The sequence below is a fragment of the Ostrinia nubilalis genome, chromosome 24 (genome assembly GCF_963855985.1).
Source record: "Ostrinia nubilalis chromosome 24, ilOstNubi1.1, whole genome shotgun sequence".
Taxonomy (NCBI): domain Eukaryota; kingdom Metazoa; phylum Arthropoda; class Insecta; order Lepidoptera; family Crambidae; genus Ostrinia; species Ostrinia nubilalis.
Window position 1 is genome coordinate 8,499,612 of NC_087111.1, and position 24,745 is coordinate 8,524,356.

At 39.3% G+C, this 24,745-nt stretch overlaps 1 protein-coding gene across 1 annotated transcript in view; it reads right to left on the reverse strand.

The window, feature by feature from the left end:
• Nucleotides 1-5,478: 5,478 nt before the first annotated feature.
• Nucleotides 5,479-24,745, reverse strand: part of LOC135083899 (ABC transporter G family member 23-like) — a 56,570-nt gene continuing 37,303 nt past the window's right edge. Inside the window, exons 5-16 of the mRNA XM_063978654.1 lie at nt 18,493-18,583; nt 15,849-15,987; nt 15,428-15,531; nt 14,837-14,940; nt 14,200-14,321; nt 12,829-12,956; nt 12,113-12,287; nt 10,968-11,071; nt 9,725-9,807; nt 8,576-8,729; nt 6,971-7,169; nt 5,479-6,283 (exon numbers count right to left, since the gene is read on the reverse strand). Of these exons, the coding sequence (XP_063834724.1) occupies nt 6,069-6,283; nt 6,971-7,169; nt 8,576-8,729; nt 9,725-9,807; nt 10,968-11,071; nt 12,113-12,287; nt 12,829-12,956; nt 14,200-14,321; nt 14,837-14,940; nt 15,428-15,531; nt 15,849-15,987; nt 18,493-18,583 (1,618 nt within the window). The 3' untranslated portion in view covers nt 5,479-6,068. The remainder of the gene's footprint in view (nt 6,284-6,970; nt 7,170-8,575; nt 8,730-9,724; nt 9,808-10,967; nt 11,072-12,112; nt 12,288-12,828; nt 12,957-14,199; nt 14,322-14,836; nt 14,941-15,427; nt 15,532-15,848; nt 15,988-18,492; nt 18,584-24,745) is intronic.

A 24,745-nucleotide genomic window follows, 5' to 3' on the forward strand; every position in this document is an offset into this window, starting at 1 on the left:
TTTGTCCAAAATTCTACGTGCTCACGGACCAGGCTTTAGTCACTAAGACGAAATTTTGCAAAATTCAACCCTTATGGGAGTTAAAAAGGGGGTTAGAAGTTTGTATTGCAGTCCTCGGTTTTTAAAGTAAGAAACTTGAAAGTTAAAGTGTATGCTCACTATGATCTCTAGATATTGTGGAGGTGTACATATACTGTTCGGTACACTGTGGTACTGTGTACACATCGGTTTGCCGACGATATTGTGGTCATGGCAGAATCGTTGGAAGATCTTGGCACAATGCTCGAAGACCTTAATCGATTTTCCCAACAGGTAGGCCTGAGGATGAACATGGACAAAACGAAGCTTATGCCGAATGTCCATGTTGCGCCCTACCCAGTTTCAGTTGGGAGCTCAATTCTCGAGATTGTCGACAAGTAGGTATGTCTACCTCGGACAAACGATCCAGCTAGGTAGGTCCAATTTCGAGAAGGAGGTCAATCGTCGAATCCAACTCGGCTGGGCAGCGTTCGGGAAACTACGCAACATCTTTTCGTCCAAAATACCTCAATGCCTGAAGACTAGAGTGTATAACCAATGTGTGTTACCAGTGATAACTTATGGCTCGGAAACGTGGCCTCTCACTATAGGCCTTATACAGAAGCTCAGTTGCACAGCGTGCTATGGAGAGGGCTATGCTTGGTGTTTCTTTGCGAGATCGAATCAGAAATGAGGAGATCCGTAAACGAACCAAAGTCGCTGACAGCCCGACGGATTAGCAAGCTGAAGTGGCAATGGGCTGGGCACATAGTACGCAGAACTGATGGCCGATGGGGCAGAATGGTTCTGGAATGGAGGCCGCGTACCGGAAAACGTAGCGTGGGACTTCCGCCTACAAGGTGGACCGACGACATCGTAAAGGTAGCAGGGAAGCGCTGGACGCAGGCCGCTTCCAATCGATCAACATGGAAAGCATTGGGGGAGGCCTATGTTCAGCAGTGGACGTCCTATGGCAGAAATGATGGTGGTGGAGGTGGTACATATACTGAAAATGTATCATTAGAAATCAACTACGGGGGCTAAGGAGATAAAAGGAGGGTTGGAAGTTTATATTATGAAAGTCCTATGTGTTTAAAGTAAGAGAGTTGAAATTTTAAATGTATGCGCTATAGATGCTAAGAGCGGATTTTACGAAACTCTACCCCTAATGGAGTAAAACGAGGTCCACGCGTACGAAGTCGCGGGCGGCCGCTAGTTTTATATATGTCGGGAAGAAGACGGGTTCGGGTCACGGGATTTTGTGCCTAAAAAAATTTTGGGCCTCTAAATAACATAAAATCAAACGAAAATTATAGAAAAACGTTTTATTTATAAATACCCACAAATCACATAGTTTGTTATCACGAAACTTATATTACGGCAATATGTAGTTTACAGTTTGGTTATTTATTTATTTAAAATACAATGGTATGAAAATCCACCACTACATTAAGCGAATCTTATTTTAATTCATAAAGAGTAAAATATGAAGTCACATAACGTCATCGGTATATTTCTCAAAAAATTGGCCACGAACATCATTTTATAAAAAAGCGTAAAAACATAGTTTTATGTGAATTCATATTTTATGTACCGGCAGTAATATACTGTCAATACAGTTTCACATCTTTTGTTATCTTTAATTTTTCTAAAAAGATTCACATTTCCTTTAAATTCAAACAAAACATTGTATGTTTTGGCCTTATTTACAATTAAAAGTTTCTATCTAATTAATTAATCTCTAATTTTAATCAAATTGTTTGAATAGCCGAAATCTTAATTGCAGTAGCAAGAATCGACTAACTTATTCGTAAATACAACTGTTTAATACCCATATTGCAATATCCTACTTAGTTTTAAGGCATGAAATATTAAACTACCCAGAGAGACTTAAGTCCTCACGATTCAATCGTATCACCAGCAGATATTTATTACGGTGGACGGAGAACTACTAATGACCCTTTTTCAGTTGTCCGTTAAAATTGAAACACCACGTTTTCTTGTGTGCGTATGGATTGAGTGAGCACCACCTGGAAAGCATTAAATTTATACTTTTCTTATTGTAAAAGGCCTAAAACGTATTGTAAAAACAATCTTTCCATTTGTAAAAAGATTAAACCAAAGATAAATAGATAAAAGTCGGCTCACTCAGTCCATACAGAGGATCAGCCGGATCTCCGTAATATAATAAGTTTATAAATATCATTAATGCTCGTTATATTGTAAAAACTCTGCAAAGTTAGTGTCTTTAATTTTAGATGTGTGAGGGCCGTAATTAAAAAGTTATACATGATTCTTTGTGCTCACTCAATCCATACGCTTTTTATAAGGCCCGATATTCTGACTAACCAACTATAAAACCGCATTCCAGCACATGCCTTGTCGAAGTAAACCTTAAACAGCATTGTTTTTCATATAAAACTAACCACTATTACTGTGCGTTCTTGAGAAATATTCTGATAAAAGTGCTCACTCAATCCATACGTTTTTGAAAAGACAAAAATCTTTAGTTTGATAAACACGAGGGTAAAAGTGAACATTTTACAATTGAAGTAAACCCTTTCACTAAATGTTTGTTATTAAACCTTTTGATGTTTTTATTTAGTTTAAAAGATATGCATTAATTAATGTTTGTATGAAACTCTATAGGGTGGCTACACGTTACAAAATTAAAAGACATTTTTCTGACATAATTTCATTCATTCCTGTCATTCGGTTTATTTTACCGTTCCATTATTTGAACGATTCAACAAAAATAAAAAAATAAAAATTAAAGTTTGTTTTCTTTTACATTTATAATTACGTATTCGAGAAAGACTGAATTAAAAATAATTGAAGATTATACAAATTATTGAATTATTGAAATTATTAAAGACACTATTTTTTATATTATAATAATTCACTTACTAAGAAACTTACATTTTACACACAAAATACAGTGCTTCTTGATAAAGTGCACATATGAAAAAAGGTGAAACTAGACCTAAAAATATATTAGATATTTTTTTTTATAGATTTTTTTTCTTTCAATTACTTAAAGAAAACGTAATAGCTTTTAAACTAAGAGGTATATCTTGATAAAATAAAACCAGTGATAAAGCCAAATAGCAGAGGATACTAAAAATACATAAAATACACAAAAAATGGCAACAGGCAATAAAAAATTGAATTTTATTTCGTGTTTGTTTGGTTTTTAACGGGACTATTCTCACCTCTCGTTCCCACCACTGCAACTCCTGTGTAGCCAGGATCTACAGCTTGAACGCCACAAAAACCTAACCAATGAAGGTCAAGTTTGTCCTGGGGTAAAGTTAAACTGTCATTGGACCCGCAACGAAATTAATCAGAAGAACATAGGGTAAACCACCCAATTATTGGCACTTTAAGCAGCTACTTCACATAACCGGTAAAATTTGTATGTAAAAAATTAAATATGTTTTATTAAAGAAAAAAACATTATATTGGTCTTTTAATTTTTGCAGAATATTATAAAGTACTTATCCCAACTTCCCAACTAATATTATAAATGCGAAAGTAACTCTGTCTGTCTGTCTGTCTGTCTGTCTGTTACGCTTTCCCGCTTAAACCTCGCAACCGATTTTGATGAAATTTGGCATAGAAATAGTTTGAGTCCCGGGAAAGAACATAGGATAGTTTTTATCCCGGTTTTTGAAACAGGGACGCGCGCGATAAAGTTTTTCTGTGACAGACAAAATTCCACGCGGGCGAAGCCGCGGGCGGAAAGCTATCATTAATAAATTAAATCATTTATTCAATATAGTGTACCTTTTAAAAAAATACCTCAAAATACCAGTTCCTGGCATAGCCAAACCTTTTATTGGCAGTGATAATTTTAATTACCTATTATTGGCACTCTTCTCGCGAGACTGAAAAATAGCTGCTAGGTCTTATGTAGAGGTTTTAAAGAGATTCATGATAGAAATAAACAAAATAAAATCCTTTGTTATAAGAAAAGTAACATATTTTATTTCTATAGGAACATACCATATCAGTTCAAACGCTTATATTTAAATATGGTTTTAAACTTTCCATAAACACTTTTATCAAATCTTCTTTTCTCTTCGGAAATACTTTTTTAGCAGCTATTTTTCAGTCTTGCGAGAACAGTGCCAATAATAGGAAATTAAAATTATCACTGCCAATAAAAGGTTTGGCTATGCCAGGAACTGGTATTTTGAGGTATTTTTTTAAAAGGTACACTATATTGAATAAATGATTTAATTTATTAATGATAAGTACTTTATAATATTCTGCAAAAATTAAAAGACCAATATAATGTTTTTTTCTTTGATAAAACATATTTAATTTTTTACATGCAAATTTTACCGGTTATGTGAAGTAGCTGCTTAAAGTGCCAATAATTGGGTGGTTTACCCTATGTTCTTCTGATTAATTTCGTTGCGGGTCCAATGACAGTTTAACTTTACCCCGGGACAAACTTGACCTTCATTGGTTAGGTTTTTGTGGCGTTCAAGCTGTAGATCCTGGCTACACAGGAGTTGCAGTGGTGGGAACGAGAGGTGAGAATAGTTCCGTTAAAAACCAAACAAACACGAAATAAAATTCAATTTTTTATTGCCTGTTGCCATTTTTTGTGTATTTTATGTATTTTTAGTATCCTCTGCTATTTGGCTTTATCACTGGTTTTATTTTATCAAGATATACCTCTTAGTTTAAAAGCTATTACGTTTTCTTTAAGTAATTGAAAGAAAAAAAATCTATAAAAAAAAATATCTGATATATTTTTAGGTCTAGTTTCACCTTTTTTCATATGTGCACTTTATCAAGAAGCACTGTATTTTGTGTGTAAAATGTAAGTTTCTTAGTAAGTGAATTATTATAATATAAAAAATAGTGTCTTTAATAATTTCAATAATTCAATAATTTGTATAATCTTCAATTGTTTTTAATTCAGTCTTTCTCGAATACGTAATTATAAATGTAAAAGAAAACAAACTTTAATTTTTATTTTTTTATTTTTGTTGAATCGTTCAAATAATGGAACTGTAAAATAAACCGAATGACAGGAATGAATGAAATTATGTCAGAAAAATGTCTTTTAATTTTGTAACGTGTAGCCACCCTATAGAGTTTCATACAAACATTAATTAATGCATATCTTTTAAACTAAATAAAAACATCAAAAGGTTTAATAACAAACATTTAGTGAAAGGGTTTACTTCAATTGTAAAATGTTCACTTTTACCCTCGTGTTTATCAAACTAAAGATTTTTGTCTTTTCAAAAACGTATGGATTGAGTGAGCACTTTTATCAGAATATTTCTCAAGAACGCACAGTAATAGTGGTTAGTTTTATATGATAAACAATGCTGTTTAAGGTTTACTTCGACAAGGCATGTGCTGGAATGCGGTTTTATAGTTGGTTAGTCAGAATATCGGGCCTTATAAAAAGCGTATGGATTGAGTGAGCACAAAGAATCATGTATAACTTTTTAATTACGGCCCTCACACATCTAAAATTAAAGACACTAACTTTGCAGAGTTTTTACAATATAACGAGCATTAATGATATTTATAAACTTATTATATTACGGAGATCCGGCTGATCCTCTGTATGGACTGAGTGAGCCGACTTTTATCTATTTATCTTTGGTTTAATCTTTTTACAAATGGAAAGATTGTTTTTACAATACGTTTTAGGCCTTTTACAATAAGAAAAGTATAAATTTAATGCTTTCCAGGGGGTGCTCACTCAATCCATACGCACACGTTTTCTTTAGGTCTTGGTAGAACTATCCTCAAGTTCCAAGTCTATGCTTAAGTTCTGGCCAAGATTTTTGCCGCGTGTCTGTCACACCCAGACACATTGTGTGTTGTCGAGCCAATTTTATGTTGTGTCGATAGTTATGGAGATTTTTCTCGCAATAATTTCTTACCGCATGAAATCGATTTGCTCACAAATGTGTTTATATTATGTGCACACCACAAGTAATTCAAAAGTTTTGCTTGAATCATCAAAACACAACATTGGCATATCAGTACTACATTCCAACTGTCTCAAAAAAATCCTACGTCTTTTTCAACTTTAGCCTCAAGAAACAGAGGCCTAAAGTGACCGCGATCCAGACCAGGGTCACCAGGAATCCTTGGTAGACCGACGGCTCCAAGAAAGAGGACCCTCGCTCCATTATGTCTCGGAGGGACTTGGAGGGAATCGTGAAGGGCAGCATGAGAGCGATGATGCGGAGGCCGGTCGACATGCCCTCTAGAGGCCAGAGGATTCCTGCGGATAGAAGAGTAAATAAGAATAGAATCAAGAAGAATATAAGAATACCTACAAAATATAAGGAAACTAGCTGACTTGAACTTTTTACCGTGTTGTGAAATGTCTATGTTCATCTGAAATTATGTTCTAATGGTAAAACATTTTTTTAAATCGGTTCAGCATAGTTTCGAAGCCTATTCAATACAAATATATTATTATTCAAATCTTTCCTCTTTATTATTATTGTAGATTTAGGCCTCTCTAAAATGGGAAATTACTGGTTGAAACTCGTGAAACTGTAAAAGTCGAGGAGGGTTTCCTTCAAACTAATGACCTAATAAAAGTAAGACCAACTTCTAATTTAACCGCACCTGTGTTCTAGTGGTAAGACCGCCTGCTTCAGATGCAGAGGTCCCGGGTCCTCAGTGGGGGCAGATTTTTCTATTCGGTTTGGTTGGCGGTAGGACTTGTTCTAAGACCGCCTGGCTAGCTACCACCATCTTACCTAAGCCTAAGTCTGACGCCATAATAACAATGTTAACAGAATTGTTGTGTTCCGGCAGTTAGAGGTGAGATAGCCAGTTCCTCCGTGGTTGAGGATTCCGGGTGAAGCTCGCTTCCACCATCGCTTACCATCAGGTGAGATACAGACCAACAGCTTCCTCGTTGTGGATAAAAAAAACCATAATTGTATAGAACACTCACCGCACAAAAGAATCATGGGGTAGAAGCTTCCAGTGGCCACGAAGAACGACATGGTGTAACTGGAGCAGTATATCGAGAGCAGGAATCCATAGCACATCCCGCAGAGTCCTTGCAGGAACAGCAGCAGGCCGCACGTTATCAACGAACCCTCGGAAGGCATGCCGTAGCCGAGGAATGAGAGAGCCATCATCTCTGCCGTCTGGAAGGACCATTATCGTAAGATAAAAAGCTGTTAATTAATCAAAATTTGTATTACATTACAGGGCCTCAAATTTTGTTAAATTGATATTTCGCATTTTTAAAAACATGAATACGCAGTTCAGACTTTGCAGATTCCTAGCAATTGGATTTGGAAAAGAAATGAAATGGTTGAACTATTAGGTTTCCACGACTTCACCAGATCGTTGGTCCACTGATTGGGTTGATTCTCTTCAAATTGACTCCTCTTCCAATCTGTGGTCGCCAGTCGAGAGTTTCTGCCTCAACGACCATCTAAGAGATAATGTGGTCTGCCCAATGTCGAAATGAAACTCCGGAAACAGAACCCTCCATCACCCTTTGGGTGACTTCTGATGAAGCTTTTCAAAGTCAGTCAAAGCTTTTATTCAGTGCTTAGTACCTTTTCAGGGTGCTTATTCACGTCCCAAATATAGCTTGCCCTATCACCACTTCGGGACAACATATTATGGGCTGGTGCTGAGAAGTTTTAGTAAAGGACATTGGTAGGAACGGGAGGTGGGATGTTTGGAAGAGTCCCGCAGCCTGTTGTGTTCTACGCACCTGAAGCACAATGATGGCGGCTTGCAGCGCTATAATTATGCACGTTCAGCATCTTGGGCTTGACGGAATAATCCGGTCGGAAGGTAGGAAGGATTCGGGAGTTGGGAATAGTCCCGTTCTGATTGGTAGTATCTAAATGTAAGTAGTAGGTGCTATGGAGAGGGCTATGCTCGGTGTTTCTTTACGAGATCGAATCAGAAATGAGATCCGTAAATGAACTAAAGTCGCTGACATAGCCTGACGGATTAGCAAGCCGAAGTGGCAATGGGCAGGGCACATAGTACGCAGAACTGACGGCCGATGGGGTAGCAATATTCTGGAGTCGAGGCCGCGTATCGGAAAAGGCAGCGTGAGACGTCCACCCATAAAGTGGACCGACGACATCATAAAGGTAGCAGGAAGGCGTTGGACGCCGGCCGCTACCAACCGGGAAACATGGAAAGCATTGGGGGAGGCCTATGTTCAGCAGTGGACGTCCTGTGGCTGAGATGATGATGATGATGATGAAGAGTCCCGTAGCCTGTTGTGTTCTACGCACCTGCAGCACAACGATGGCAGCCTGCAGCGCTATAATTATGCACATTCAGCATCTTGGGCTTGACGGAATAATCCGTTAGGAAGGATTCGGGAGTTGGGAATAGTCCAGTAGCAGTGGCGGATTTACAGTTTTGCCGCCCGTAGGCTAGGGTGGGGTTGGATCTTTATTTAACTTTTATCTTCTGAAATCGAGTAAGCGTCATCTGAAATCTGCCGCCCCTAGGCCGCGGCCTATACCGCCTATTGACAGATCCAGGACTGTCCCGTAGCCTGTTGTGTTCTACGCACCTGCAGCACAATGATGGCGGCTTGCAGCGCTATATGCACGTTCAGCATCTCCTTAGGCTTGACTCCAGCCACCGCGCTGCGCTCCCACACGCCCTCCAGCCGGTCGCCGATCAGCAGCGTCGACGTCACCACCGCGGGCAGGAAGAAGATTATGCTGCAAATACAGATATAATGTAAGCGAATATCCTTTACTAGCTTTTGCCCACGGCTTCACCCGCTTGAAATTTTGTTTGTCACAGATCGTCATAAATAATAGCCTATATGTTATTCTGGGTTACACAGTAATATTGTAAAGTTTAATCAAAATTCGTTCAGTAGTTTTTGCGTGAAAGAGTAACAAACATCCAGAGATCCAGACATCCAAACTTTCGTATAGTCTGGTCTGCAAGCACGTAGAATTTTGTCCAATGACCCCAAGCTACCCATCCTTATCGCTCGCGCGTAATTATGTTGCTGTCGCGCTCGCACACTCACTGCGGGCGTCCGTCGCACAGTCGCGACAGCAATATAATTACGCGCGAGCGATAAGGATGGGTAGCTTGGGGTCATTGGACAAAATTCTACGTGCTCACAGACCGGGATTTAGAATAGGATATAAGTGGCGATTATCATGGTACCTTAAAGTCTACGTCATCATAGCCGGCAGAAAGAAGATAATAAAACAAACTGTACAAACAAAGACATCAATTACCCTTGGGCCAAATTATATCACGATAATATTCGGGCGACAGCAGAACTAAGTTCTTGTGACTATGCAAAAAGCCAATACCTACTTACTTGGCGAGACTTATCGCGCGAATCTTTGGGTTATTGCGATGTGTGCGACCTAGCGTTTCGAGGGGACTTGGAAAACATTCATCACAAGTTTTTTATGTTCAGTGGCTTCTTGACGGAAAAGTTAGACGTTATGTTTAGCAGTTTTGTTTCAAATAGGTATTTTATAGAATGTTTTATTACCCATTTCCGATTTTTCTCTAGCTCTCATCAAATGTAATGGTGATTCTTTACCATATAACGAGACGACATGACCGGAAATGGGTAGCTGGAACTGTCTCCTGATAGAAGTTACCTCTTTTAATTGACACTAGCAAAATGACTGTGTAAGCTGCACAAATCCATAGTTAAAAATAATAACTGTAGGCTACTCACGTGATCATGATCCCCGGAGCCATGAACCACACCATTTGAGTGTCCATTTTGCCGTACACCGGGTCTTGGAAGCGGACCGGCATCTGAAATGATCCATTGAGGTACATTGCATCAGCTAACTGGACTATTCCCACCGCTGCAACTCCTGTGTAGCCAGGATCTACAGCTTGACCGCCAATAAAAACCACATAATCTTTAAACATTGCAACAGCTAGTAACTTTGAACGTGAATGTTTCTTTAAGACTCTCAGTAAGTTTTTGAAGAGCGCTTTTACACGTCCCAAATTGTTTTCAAACATTAAGTATCACCTCTGTTTGGGATGAGAGGTTCGTGATACTGTTTCTATCACAGATATGAATGGATGGTTTCTTTAATGAATTTCCTTATGAATGACAGAAATGGAGAAGGCGTTTGGCCTGAATTTTTACTTTGAAAAAATTTGAAGTTACTCCCACAAAATATTCAATACCACATAATTTAATTTATAATACCAATGTTGCTATGAAGTTAAATACTTCAATTAAATCGATGACTCCAATAAACAATAAAAACAGCAACAGTTTAAGAATTTAAAGAATAAACCATGAAAAGTGCTTGTGTTTAATAATTTTAAATACTTAGGTTAATTAGATACCTACAGTCAATAAGTTTTATGTTGAACATAAATACATGAATGTTGATTGCTGAAAATAACAATTTAATGTATGTATTTTATATAATGACGTGTTACCTTTTTCGTATGTACAATGTGAATTCAGGTTGTAAGTAATCTGAAACTTTACATAGATAAATATAATGGATACAATGATATTACATAATATCATTGAATGGATAGAAATAATGTAGTATTACTTATGTAAAATAGATATGTAAGTAATAAATAAATAAGTGAATATTGCACAGTGAGGCTTCCGTCAACTGGGACCGCAATTAACTGGGACCGCGGTCCCAGTCGCCGGATGCGTAAAAATTAAATAATTTTCTTCCGGCGACTGGGACCACTCATAGATAACTTAAAAGAAAATATTATTTAATCCAAAATCGGTACAGTACTAAAATCCATGAGTGGTCCCAGTCGCCGGAAGAAAATTATTTAATTTTTACGCATCCGGCGACTGGGACCGCGGTCCCAGTTAATTGCGGTCCCAGTTGACGGAATCCTCGCACATGAGGCTTCCGTCAACTGGGACCGCAATTAACTGGGACATAATAACAAGCTTAGAATTTTACAGTATTACTAACCTGAGCCAAGTCCTCGTTCCTTCCGCAAGCCCGCATCGTTCGCTTCGTGAAACTGCTGTACGTTTTGTGCAGCTGACTCTTTATGAAGTTGGTTATTTGGTGATCTGGAAATAAATACAATTTTTAGTTTTTTTTCTGAAGGCATTATTAGGTACTTAGATACCAAAACTCCAACTCAACCTAGTTGCGGTGGAAATACAGCGCTCTGTACAGCGCGCCGCTAGCTTTGATGACGTCATCCCAGATACTGATGACGTCATCTTAGGCAGACTGATGGAAGGCTTTAGACACTAACAGTGGTAATAAGCCAGACACTTTTGACGTCATCTTAGAGACTTGTAGCTGACTTATGACACTGCTAACGTCAACTCAGACACTGATAACGTCATCTCAGACACTGATAACGTCATCTCAGACACTGGTAAAGTCATCTCAGACACTGTTGATGTCAGCCAAGATACTGGCTGACGTCAAGCCAGACTGCTGACGTCATCTTAGGGACACTGATGAAAGGCTTTAGACACTTACTGGTGGTGATAATCCAGACGCTGCTGACGTCATATTAGAGCAGATTTGAGAGACTTACTGCTAACTCAGACACAGCTACGACAACCTAGATACTGCTGAGGTCAGTCCAGACACTAACGAGTACGTTATCCTAGTCACTGCGACACTGCTCACGTCAGCTCACACACTGCTGACGTCATCTTAAGTAGACTTGTAGGTGACTTTATGAGGGTATCACTTACTGCTGACGTCGACCCAGACGCTGATGCTGCTGTCGTCTACCACGTCATCAGGGAAGTCCCTGATGACGCGCCGCGAGCGCGTCGCTGAAGTTGCGGTGGAAATACAGATTTGATGACGTCATCCCAGATACTGATGACGTCATCTTAAGCAGACTAATGGAAGGCTTTAGACACTTACTGGTGGTGATAATCCAGACGCTGCTGACGTCATATTGGAGCAGATTTGAGAGACTTACTGCTAGCTCAGACACAGCTACGACAACCTAGATACTGCTGAGGTCAGTCCAGACACTAACGACGTCATCCCAGTCACTGCGACACTTCTGACGTCAGCTCAAACACTGCTGACGTCATCCTAAGTAAACTTGTAGGTGACTTTATGAGGGTATAACTTACTGCTGACGTCGACCCAGACGCTAATGCTGCTGTCGTCCACCACGTCATCAGGGACTTCCCCTTCCCGCACGCGCGCCGCGAGCGCGTCGCTGAAGTTGCGGTGGAAGTACAGCGCCCCGTACAGCGCGCCGCTGGCTACCGCTGCTTTGGCCTCTTCTGTGGTTTCGTATGGAATCTAGGAACGAAGTTTAGGGAACGGTTATTTAATAATTTAATAACATGTTGCTGTTCGGTACTTGACTAACACTATTAGCCAATCATGACTTCTTAAAAAACTAGCCCAGAAAATCTAGTTGGTAATCAGTTTGCTGCAATACTTAGGACTCCTTCAAATTAGGCACTTGGAGCAGGACGTTAGTCGTACTTTTGCAACGCCGCACACTAAGAGCTGGTCCAGACTCCAGATGGCGCGTTTTTTTTCGCTCGTTTCTAATCACGACATTGTGAATTTGTGAGGTAGTTACTAAAGATTCATACATTCTGTCCACACGCGCGTTTTGCCGCTCCCGCAAGTAAAAACGCGTTACCTGAACCAGCTCTTATTACCAAATTCTCTGTGTGGGGTCCTGGAAACGGACGACTCACGTGTGGCTCAAAATGTCTGATTTAAAAGAGCCATAGTATTCGATTTTTAGTAGGTAAGTAGGTAGGTTTTGAAATCTGTGGCAGCTCAAAAGTGTGTCAATTGACTGTTGTGTGCGGTGTCAGGTACTTACCTGATACAATTCTTTCTTCTCCATTTCTTCTAAGAACCAACAACTGAGCATGTACTGCTCGCACGTGTCTTCTTCCTCTATCCTGACTATTGGCCGTAAGCTGCTATTTCTGCATATATCGTGACCATCTGTAAATACAAATATAAACAATAGAAGATAGTTCAGATCAGGTACCTGGTGAATGCCTGTGCTGTGCCGTGACAAATTGCCCTCTAGGGTTTCTGCTCGAGCCTTCTCGAACTCGAGAAAACTCGAGAAATTTGGCTTCATTCGAGACGAGAAAAAAATTACCGGAGCTCGAGAATTCTCGAGTTTCGATTTTGAAGCTTTAATACTCTTGAAAGCCTGTTTTCTTAGACAAAAGTAAGTTTTTAATTATTTAATAGGTTAGCGTTGCTTTTAGACTGGCCTAGTCTTCCTTTTTTAACTGATGAATGATCTCAATCGAAACTAAGTAATCATGTTTACCTACGAGTATGCTATACCTATTTATTATGTATGTTTAACTCTGACTGATTTAAAGACCGAAAAATTTATTAACTGTCTGTTAGGTTAGGTACTCGTGCCTCCTCGTAAAGTTTATTCAAGTCGTTATCCTAAAGAAATTTAAAAAATTATTAAAAAGTGTTTTTTTATTTGTAAAAAAAAAACTATTTATCGTAATTTTGCTATTTGGACTTGTGTCCTTTGGAAAACAAGTGATTCAATTGTAGCTCCAGATTTTTTATTGTTATTTATCCTTAAAGTACACGCGACCGTATGACTTTTGTTCCTTTAGTTAATAACTAAGTTATGATTATTAGTTAATATTAATTATGAAAGAAGATTTCATTTTTTGTTTGTTTCCTTACCAAAATAAGTGGTACTAAATTCTAATATTGATTGTTGTGCATTAAAGTAGGTATATTAGATTAAAAAACCTGTGTTTTTATTAAATTTCAACCGATTTCAACAGTTTTAATTGAAAGACTCGAGACCCGAGAAAACTCGAGACTTTCGCCTCGAGAATTCCCGAAACTCGAGAAAAAAAATAGGTCGAGAAATCAGAAACCCTATTGCCCTCTCTCTTCGACTTGAAAGAGAGGGTGAAATAATCCGTCTCGGTCCAGTGTTGGTCAAGGATTTGGCTTACATTAGCTTAAATAAGAGAGGGTCTTGCACTCGTTCCTGCAGTGGAGACTAAAATAATGATCTGGTGATAATGACGATTAGATAAGTCACATTTCAGCCTCATGACGTCCACTGCTGGTCAAAGGCGGGAGGGTCTGCAGCCGCCGAGTAGGAAGCCTGTCCCTTTTTTGCTATTATAAGCTACCTACTAAGTATTGGTATACTTAGTATATATATAGAACGTTTAGTTAGGTTACTTACACGGTGAGAAGGCGGTTTCTTCATTCACTACGGCTAGCTGTAATCCACGTGGGTTATGGCCAATGGCAGAGAAGAACGCCACGATCTGGATGATGGGGAACAGGATGGAGAACACCAGCCCTCTGGAAGAATAACATTTTGTTAAATTCAGCCAACATTCTGGGTCAATATCGCATTGTTTAGGAAGCGATTTGGGACGTGTTTTTTTTACTAAATTTTGTTCGCAGCTTTAGCCGCGCGAATTCTTTCGGTATGTCCTCCTTCCATACAGAGAAGTAAGTTTGACCAAAGCTGAAAGAGTCACCAAAGCTGAAACGAGGCTAAAATGATGCGAGACGTTAAAACAATCAATAGATTTTTGATAACAAGGTACACGTCTCGTCTTCGCTCAGCTTTATTGAAAACGGTTAAAGCACTTCTCCACTCCGCTTGTGGAAATAATTCTCCCAATAAGCCACTCGTCTCCACTTTGTTGGGAAACGGTCCTGATGCTGTTATAAAAATGTTGGTTTATCATCGTCATCATCGTTTCAGCCATAAGACGTCCACAGCTGAACATAGACTCCCCCAATGATTTCCATAATTACCTACCTTATGAAATGTTCGATTATCTGTTAAAATTTATGACAACACTTACCCTGGATGCCGGGAGAACTGTTGTATGCTCTTAATAAATACTGCCTTATACCTCGCCTTCGATCTGCCTCTACAGTCTTTTGGTTTCTCTTTTGTTGTTAACACCTGTAAAAATAAAGTAATATTGAATACAATGAAAAAATCCAATATTAGGGCCTCAGATCATATTCTATGATCTGAAATTAGGGCAGATGTAGGTATAGCAGATACCTGGAGCCGACTCTTCATAGGAAAATACTGTGGAAATTCGTCACAGTTCTCATGACATTTAACTTTCAATGTAAGTATGAAACTTAGGTATAAAAGTGGATGACTATAGACTCCTAATGATACCCATAGAATAGTAGACATCTCGCTCGTGAGCCAGTTTCTCACAGGGCGAGTTATCGAAAAACTGTTTTTTTACGATTATCTCGCGTTTGGCCGAACCAATTTGACACGCTTTTAGAAGTATTTGTTACATCGAAGAAGGTTTAGTATAGGACTTTGGATCTCATGTCAATGATCTTATAATGGCAGGAAAATCTCCTGAACGCTTAGGAGTCGGAGGATAATTTTTCACAGTAGGTTAATACTTAAGTAGTATACTTACATCGGTACTGCTGGTGACCACATTAAAGTCCTCCCGCGACTCGTACCGGCTGTCCACAACGCTGGGAATCCCGTCCGGGATGACGTCGGGAGACGCTGTGAGGGCTGCGGAAGATTACTTCGATGTAATGAGGAAAATGAGTCCTTTTCGGAAAGTAACTCACGGACATTTTAAGAAAGAAAGGTCGCCATTGTTGAATTGCTGGTTACTCCCTATCAGATTTACGCCCGTATTCACAAACGATGCAAATCGTATGCACAGCGTTGAATGAGCGCGAAGCTCTGTGATTGGTTCGTGGGTCACCCTGTGCGTCCGTGCGCACTGTAAGACCTCATAGTAATGTTTATGAATACGGGCGTTATAGTGCGATTGCAAACTGACATTTTTAGTCATTTATTAGATTTCCTTGCAAAATACTTACTGGGCCTTCTTCTAGGCATTTCATGTTGGCGAAGGGCCAGCTTTAAGAAGGCGTCTTCAAGCGTGTCGCAGTCGAATTTCCGGAGCAGTTCTTCAGGGGAGTCTTCGGCCAGGAGTTGCCCGTCTCGGAGTAGACCGATCTAGAGAAAAGAAGAACTTTAAGAGAGAATTCAATAAAACTCAAAAACCCATTTTATTTTTGCAAATAGGCTTCTATAAAGCACTTTTACACGTCCCAATATTAACCCTACCACTGCTTCGGGACAATAAATGGGCCAATGCTGAGAAGAAGCAGCGCAAGAAACTCAGTCACTTATTGTCAGCTTATTTTTAGTCTAAGGGTCACAGTACAGACTTTCATAGGCTTTCTTTTTACTTTAAGAGCCCCCGCAGACTAAGTATAGAATTTTCATCGGTCAATAGCTTCGTCGGCGGCTTCTAATTTGTATGAAGAATCGGCCGATACCAAATCGGTGTACCTAATGTACGCACTTTCATACATATTCATGCTGATATCCCGACTTAACTATCGGCCGAAATAAGCCTGTACTCGAGTCGTAGATGTGTGAGAGGATTGAAGTATTACTTATTCCCATTCCAAGAAGTACGGTAACATTGCTATCTTGCGCTAGGATAATATGAGTCACTGTGGTAGTTGAAGGCTTTGTCCGGATTCCCATAGTTCTTTAAGCCACCAAGGCGATCGATGCAGTACCGGGTCTCACATAACTTACCCTGTCCCCGCAGGGTAGATAGGTATGCAATTTAATGTAATTTAATTGAAAAAAAAAAGGTTAATATCGGTTACTGGCAGATCATTTATAAAATTGTCTTTAATTGGGCACTATCTTTCAAGTTCTGTTATCGTTTCGCTAGAGAATTTGACCTAAATTTCAGACATCGAAAAGGAAAATAAACAGTATTTACTATTATGAATGCGAGTAAGTATCTAGTGCATCACCAAAACGACCAAAAAGTGACAGTAGCGGACTGTTATTTGGCAAATCGTTGCCAAATGCCGAGACCAATCACCGCGGCACCGGGGCCTTGAAAAGACTGTTGCAAATAGATTTTGATTAGTAAGACTTGAAGTTGTCTGACTAGCGCTTAACTTAGTGCTTGAGGTATGGGAGCGATACGGGAGTACCTGCGGGAGATTTATGACTGAAAGGTTTTAAAACTTCAAATTTAATAATGAGTTACTTAAATCAGTTAAAGGATCTCCTCTGAAAAATGGGTTAGCAATTAAAGGGACTTATCAGGTGATTATCTTTTCCGATCAATTAATTCAGTGGCGCACGGGGCGTAGCGTAGGTACACCTTACCTTAAACGGGCCCTGTACTCAAAATTGTTAGGTCCCCATCTAAAAAAGGTCATTCGATCATTAGGGATGAGAAGAGGTCATTTGACCCTTTATATTTAAATCAAAATCCTAAAAAGTCCGGCTCTGGGGGCCCCGTATTATTGATACGGCTGATACGGCGGTAGCTACGCCCCTGATTTGATTACAACTCAAGGTTGAGTCCCTAAGCAGTGGGATTTTCCCAATCAGCAAATCTACAATGCTTAGCTTTGGGTAGCCAAAACGAGGGTGTGACGTCAAATGGTCGCAGGCGCATTGTAACCTGTATTAGGGCTGGTTGGGCCAAGACTGGCCCTCTGCCAGCGGACCTATTGTCTTGCCGTGGATTCTTGAAAAGTAGATGCTCAAGAAATGGCTTCTGAAAGATTCAATCTTTAGAACAAAAATGGAAACTTCTATCGTTCGGCGTAGTGACGTACTTACTTAACTCTGCAAGGCCTAGGTTCAAATTATTAGTCGTGTCGTCGGGTCAATATAAATAAAACTGACATGACATATTATTGACATCATTGTACCAAGTAGTAATATTTATATTTTTATTTCTGAAACATAAACTCAAAATCGGTGAATTTACTTGGCATTAACGTCACATTTGGAAGTAACTGCCAAAAACGGCGAAGACGCCAAAATTAGGCAAGTATGAAGTTTAGGAAAAAAATCATTTAAATAAGATATTAATGTTTCAATGTCTGTTGTATGAAATAGCTAATCATCTAATAATGATACCCCACAATAGCAACACTCGCAATCGCTTCATGGCTGTGGTTATTGAATATCAATGAGTTTCAACAGCTACTTAAGTGCAACCATGCAACAGACTAGCTATCAGATGCAATCGCCAGTAATCTTTATTATAAATCAATTACAGCTACAAAACTAATCGCGACATTGACGAAATTGGCGGCAAATCTAGCATTGAGGTAATCAAAACCTTCTTGGTGCGTTTTTATTTCTTTCTGCAAGGAGACTAACAAACATCATGTCTGTGTGTGGCTAGTATTTCACAGATAGAACACGCCAAGTCAATAAAAACAAAATCGCTGTCAATATTTTGACATTCCAAATTCAAACCCAAGATTTTTTTTTGTATTGTGCGTTGTCATCACTAGCAATCTTTTTTAAATCAGAAGACGTGTAAACTGCCAGTAACTTTGGTTGAATTAAGTTTTCACTTTTGTTATTTTTACATGTCAAAGACATGTCCTTATTTTTTTCAGTAAACTATGCACCTTAACGTACCAGTATAAGCGCCAAAATTTATCGTTATAAGCTACAAATTACCTTGTGTGCTTGTTTCGTTTCGTCAATGTAATGTGTGGTTATGATGACTGTGGTGCCGCCTCGCGCGAGCTCTGCGAGGAACTCCCATATCCTGGAAAATAAAGCATTTTGTTACGACACCGTACAGAAATATCAGGTTTAAGTATTAACCAAATTACTGTCTATTTACTTGGCTAGCTGACACTCCTATAAACTTTTTTGAGTTGTCAAAGCGCTATTTCATAATGGTTTCCCAAGTAGTTGCTTCGGGTAGCCTGCGTTTTCTGTCTATCACAGAAATACTATTTAATACAAAATTTAATCTTTATTTAAGAAAAAAATGCTAGGCTCGGAGTTTTCCTGCGTGATCGAATCAGAAATGAGGAGATCCGTAGGAGAACCTGAGTGACTGACATAGCCTGCAGAATCGCTAAAATTAAGTGGCAGTGGGCGGGGCACATGGCTCGGAGAGCTGATGGCCGCTGGGGCAGGAAAGTTCTTGAGTGGGGACCACGAGCCGGAAGACGTAGTGTGGGCAGGCCTCCCACTAGGTGGACCGACGATCTGGTGAAGGTCGCGGGAGGTGCCTGGATGCGAGCGGCACAGGACCCGTCTTTGTGGAAATCCTTGGGGGAGAGGCCTTTGTCCAGCAGTGGACGTCTTTCGGCTGAAACGAACGAACGAAGAAAAAAAAAGTCAACAAGTAATATTTTCTTAATTTTCTTTCACTTCCTTCGCATTTAAAAAATACGTAGGAGGATCTATGTAATGTATAATAAATGCAACGACAAAATGGTTCACGTGATTTCGAAGTAAAAATAATAAAAATAACAAGAAAACGATTAGACTTTTTTATTAATTAACTTTTTTCTTACAAACAGAGTGCTGTCAAATAAGTAATAACATGTTCTTGATCAGCATCGCGTGACTAATGGGTAAATAAATACATAAATACGTACAAACTACTATAATGAGAATTGTGTTCAGTTAATGACGGACAGTTTATCGCTAACTTTTTTAACTAATTTGCTGACGTAATTATTTAATAGCTGTTATTAAGGTGAACCGGAAATCTTTTTCTATTTGTTTTTGGAGATTTTGATGATTTGCAACAGAGTCGACTTGTCACAGGGTAATTCGTCACAATTTTTAAATTTCTCGTGTCAAATTAGCGTTAATTTATTTTGTTGCGGATCTAATGATAACTTTCCCCCGGGACAAACTTAAACTTCACTAGTAGGATCTTTATTGGCGGCCAAGCTGTAGATCCCGGCTACACAGGAGTTGCAGCGGTGGGAACGAGAGGTGGGAATAATCCCGTTAAAAATTTACTTTCAATATTAATATGAAACTTAAAAATGTGCGACGAATTGACTTTGTCGCAAAAGAATGTCTAACCCGTTTTTGTAGGTATTTCGGTCAATGAATTAAATAAATAGGCACGCATTACTTTTCATTGATAAATTACTTTGCGTCAACTCAAGCGATTTATATGCTATGGACTCCCATTTAGCGACACCATAATTACTGACATAGTATTTTCCATTTCAAAAAAGCCATAATCAACCTATTTATAGAGCATAATTTCCAGAAAGTTCTCCAACAAATGCACAACAACTTAATATGCAAACTAATTGAGCATTCTCCCCTCGAACCAAATGTCATTGCTTCGAAGGTATCCCGAATCGTGCGCATGTTCTAAATTATAGCATTTTGAACTTTAAACACAGAGATATAAGGAACAGATAAAGTTGATTGAGTTGATAATGAAAGCTATGTAATTAACAATCGATTGACAGGAAAAGTGAATCATTGTACGATGTTGTTGTGACGTGGGACGATTGCTAAATAGAGAGGCTATGGCCGTAAGAAAATGTATTTTTTGGTTCTAAGTACGAGTATACTTTGGTTTAACATGTTACTTCTAGCACAATAATAGCCATTTCCCAAAGGAAGTCCACTGCTGGACCAAGACCTCCAAGGTTTTCTACAAGACCGATCCTGCCCGACCCGACCTACAAACGTGGTCGCCCCAAGCATACTTGGCGGCGCACTGTGGCAGACGAGGCGAAGAAGATCGGCAAGACTTGGAGCGAGATCAAACACATACTTAGCTCAAGACCGAACGCGATGGAGGACTGTTGTGGACGCCCTCTGCCCCATCTAGGGGACAAAGGACCATAAGTCAAGTAAGTCAAAGATCCTGCTGTGCCCTACCCGCGGTCGAGGCATCTAGCAAGGAAGGGGGCGCTGCTGCGCGTAAACAAACATGGGATGGAGTAAAATTTATTTATTTTTCTAGTATAAAGTGACTTATTCGTTAGTTTAAAGTAGTGCTGGAGTGCAGTGGGCTACGGACATTGTGTATTACATGGAGTTTTGTCTGACTTTGCCGTATAAACAGTGAAATTAGTGACTGATTGTGCCGGATTATCTGTGCAAATATTACGACAAGTTATTTACTGGACATGCGAAATAATCATATAAACCGACGATATACTACAGACTGATGATTCGAAATCTATTTAGTGCTTGAACTGTTTATTATTTTTGGAAGTGAATATATTTATAACCTCAATACTGACTCAGTGCCCGTAATTAAATCATTCTGTGAACATTCAACGCCATCTATTGTTTACAATTGGAAGCTTCTTGCAAGACGAGAAGGCTGCTTTACACGGAGGATTGTCAGGAAAAACAAGGGCCATTTTAGTACCTTGAGTCGTCAACAGAATGCGTTATATGTCACTTCATTAACTAACTCTTGCATGCTAACTAAGGAACTGTTTTGGTAAACATTGAAAATGAGTGTACCGAATAAATGCTCGGGCTGCCAAAGACAGCTGCACAAAAGGGAATTCTTGCGATGCATGACTTGTAAATCAACATATGACTTAGAATGTGCAAATGTCTCATACAAGCTGTTTAATATAATGAAAAAAAAAGACCAGTGGAGTTGCCCGGAATGCATGAGCAAAAAGCCCAAGACGGGTAATATAAACACACCAATTCGTACATCTGCTTCAAGTGGTAGCATGGAGGATTCGGCCCCGTCACCCACACAAGATATGAATATTACACATCGTAGGCAAATCTCGAAACCAACACATGAGACTTCATTCTGTGAGCAGGACTGTTCGAGCCCAGAAACCTCTACTCAAAATACGAAGCAGGATGATATGGTCACAGAATTAAAACAATATATGAATGGCCTGATCTGCAGTCAGGTGGACAGCTTGCGTGCGGCGATCACAGAGCTCACTGACACTATTAGAACGCAAAACAGTCGTATCGAGAAGCTGGAAGCCAGAGTGTATGAATTAGAAAACCGGTCAAATGAGCACCCAAACATTACGTCTTTCGAGAAAACAATAGCTGGGCTTCAAGCGGAAATTCATGACCGAGACCAAGCCCTTTTATTGAACGACGTGGAGATTGCTGGCTGCCCAGAAACACCTAATGAGAACTGCACCCACATCGTAATTACGCTCGCAAAGAAGATCGGAGTCGACATCGATGAAAAAGACGTAGTAAGCGCGGAAAGGGCTGGCCCTCCGCGCCCCGCAGCACAGGGCGGCGGCCCGACCCGCCCTCGTCCCCTAGCCGTGCGCCTTACCCGCCGCGCCACCCGCGACGCTCTGCTTCGTGCTGCACGGGTACGGCGCAATGTCACAACCGAGGGCCTGCCGGGGGCAAGTTCAGCGCACCTATGCTACATCAACGAGCGACTTACCAAACATAACCGGCAGCTATTTCAAAAAGCGCGGGAACGCTCGCGTGCCTGCAAATTCAAATATGTTTGGACGCGAGAGGGCAACGTTTTTGTTCGCCAAGAAGATGGGAAGCCACGCCACAGACTGCGGTCAGAAGAGGACCTAGAAAGGGTTTTTCCTTCAATTTGATGTTCGCGTTGTGTTCCGTTTTGTGGCTGACTCTTGATTTGTTTAATTCTTATTTTTCAAATTATCTTTGTTTTTTCCATTTAGTTGTTTATAAAAATTATCTATTCGCTGGGTGCGAAGTACTAGGTGGGGGAAACATAATCGATCGCAGCGCTCATGGTGGTCAAAAGTAGAAATAATGTAAGCTCTGTCATCAGATGTATCTGTCAATGGCAAAGCGATTCTACTTATTACATTTTAATATCATTAATTAATCACATGAAAAGGGTCCTACTGGGAACTTAAATAAAAGAGTGGACTGTATTTCAATAGGACTGGTTTAATAGCCGTTTACAATTTGGAAATAACTAGACTATACAACGTGGTTGTACAAAAATGAGTCACAGTAGTTGTTGTGCACAGATGTTTGCCTTATGATGAGAGCGTGAATTATTGAACTCTGCCCTTGTTTTGTTCCTAATTCTTCTACATCTCGGACTTGTCCAGCCAATACCAACAACTTTCCTTTAAATACGGTTTGTGGTTGGATTTTGATATTGTAACACTCACAAACCCGGTCTTCAAAACAATACTAATTTCGATCTGAAAACGATATTTAATTTATTACTAGCGATACAGGAACATTTAATTATATTTACTGTTATATAATTAAACCGTTAAAGTAGCTTTTTCTTTTTGTTTTACTGTAAAACTACAACTATAAATGAAGTAAACAAACCCTAACACAATCAAAATTCAACACAATTTTTGGACTTACCTCATTTGATTTGAATGACCAAAATTATTTCAAAACCTTTTTTCCACCCAAATCGTGGTATTCACAACAATTTATTAGTCGAAAATATTTGTAATTTTTTCATTTCGATATTTTTCACAAATATACGACCTAAATGTCAATGTGACAGAGCCCTCAAAGTTGTGGACGCTAGTTGGCGCTGTAATCGTGCACGGAGCCAATATAGTGCACTGTTTAAGTTAGTAATATACACTTTTTCATACTCACACACAAAACTACTTACACATTTACACAATTTACACACTTTTGGCGGATTCGTCAACACTTTAATTTGTATAAAATGTATGCAAATAGCTACCGATTATAATGGATGATAAAAGAGTTAAATGTTTGAGAGTGGGGCTACTTAATGCAAGATCACTGAACACGGGACAAGATGAACTAATAGTTACAATTTTAAAATACAAGTTAGACATATTAGCTATAAATGAAACCTGGATCCGTGATGGCGAAGAAGCGATTGCGCCTGTCATACCTAGGTACAAGTTTATACATAGAGCTCGTAGGGGTAGAACAGGCGGGGGGGTTGGTTTTTACGTAAGACAAGGAATAATAACTAAAGTGCGACAGCACCCTCAGTCCTTGTTAGAACAGTTATGGCTTGAGGTTCGGCTGCCAGGAGGAACCCTGGCGCTGGGCACAGCCTACAGACCAGAAAGCATTTGTGTTGGGGACGCCTTAGACTCTCTTAGTGAATCTTTAAATATCATGTCGCCGTGTGACTACATCTGTATATTGAGTGACCTAAATATCAATGTTAATCGTCCAGAATCCTCACAAACCAAAGAATTACTCTCCTTTTGTAACCAACATAACCTTGACCAACTAGTCAATGAACCAACCAGGATAACCGATAGTACAGAAACCACCCTAGACGTAGTTCTTACCGATGATTCGACACGCTGCAAAAATCTGAAAGTAGTACACAATAACTGCCTAAGTGACCACGCAACTGTTATGGTAGATCTCGATCTAAAGAAACCAAAATTCATTAAACAAGTAACATATCAACGAGTTTTTCATAATATAATCCCAACCATTTTTGATAGGGACCTAGACTCTATACCTTGGCAATCTATTATGGAAGGAAAAACTGTCGATGAGATGGTCGCTATTTTTAATGACTATATATTAGCTCTCTTTGACCTTCATGCACCTATACGGAAAATAATTATTAAAGATAAACATAAACCATGGATCACCGATACAATAAAATTTATGATGACCTTAAGAGACGAAGCTTTAGTTAAATCTCACAAAACCTAAAAATTATTACCGCAGTTTAAAGAACTATACAACGACAGCAATTAAACATGAAAAAAAAGCATATTTTAATTCGTTCATAAATAATAATCTAAAAAAGCCTAATATTTTATGGAAAAATATAAAGAATACCACCCTTCTCAACAACAGGCACGCGGACAATATACCTGACCATTTAAATGATCCGAATAAAATCAGTGATTATTTTCTTGCACTACCAACTTGCCAAGACGTCGATTTGAACGATGTCTCGACTAGTATTGGGAAACCTAAACAACAAAATACCTTTAACTTAGAGCCAACAACAGAAGCA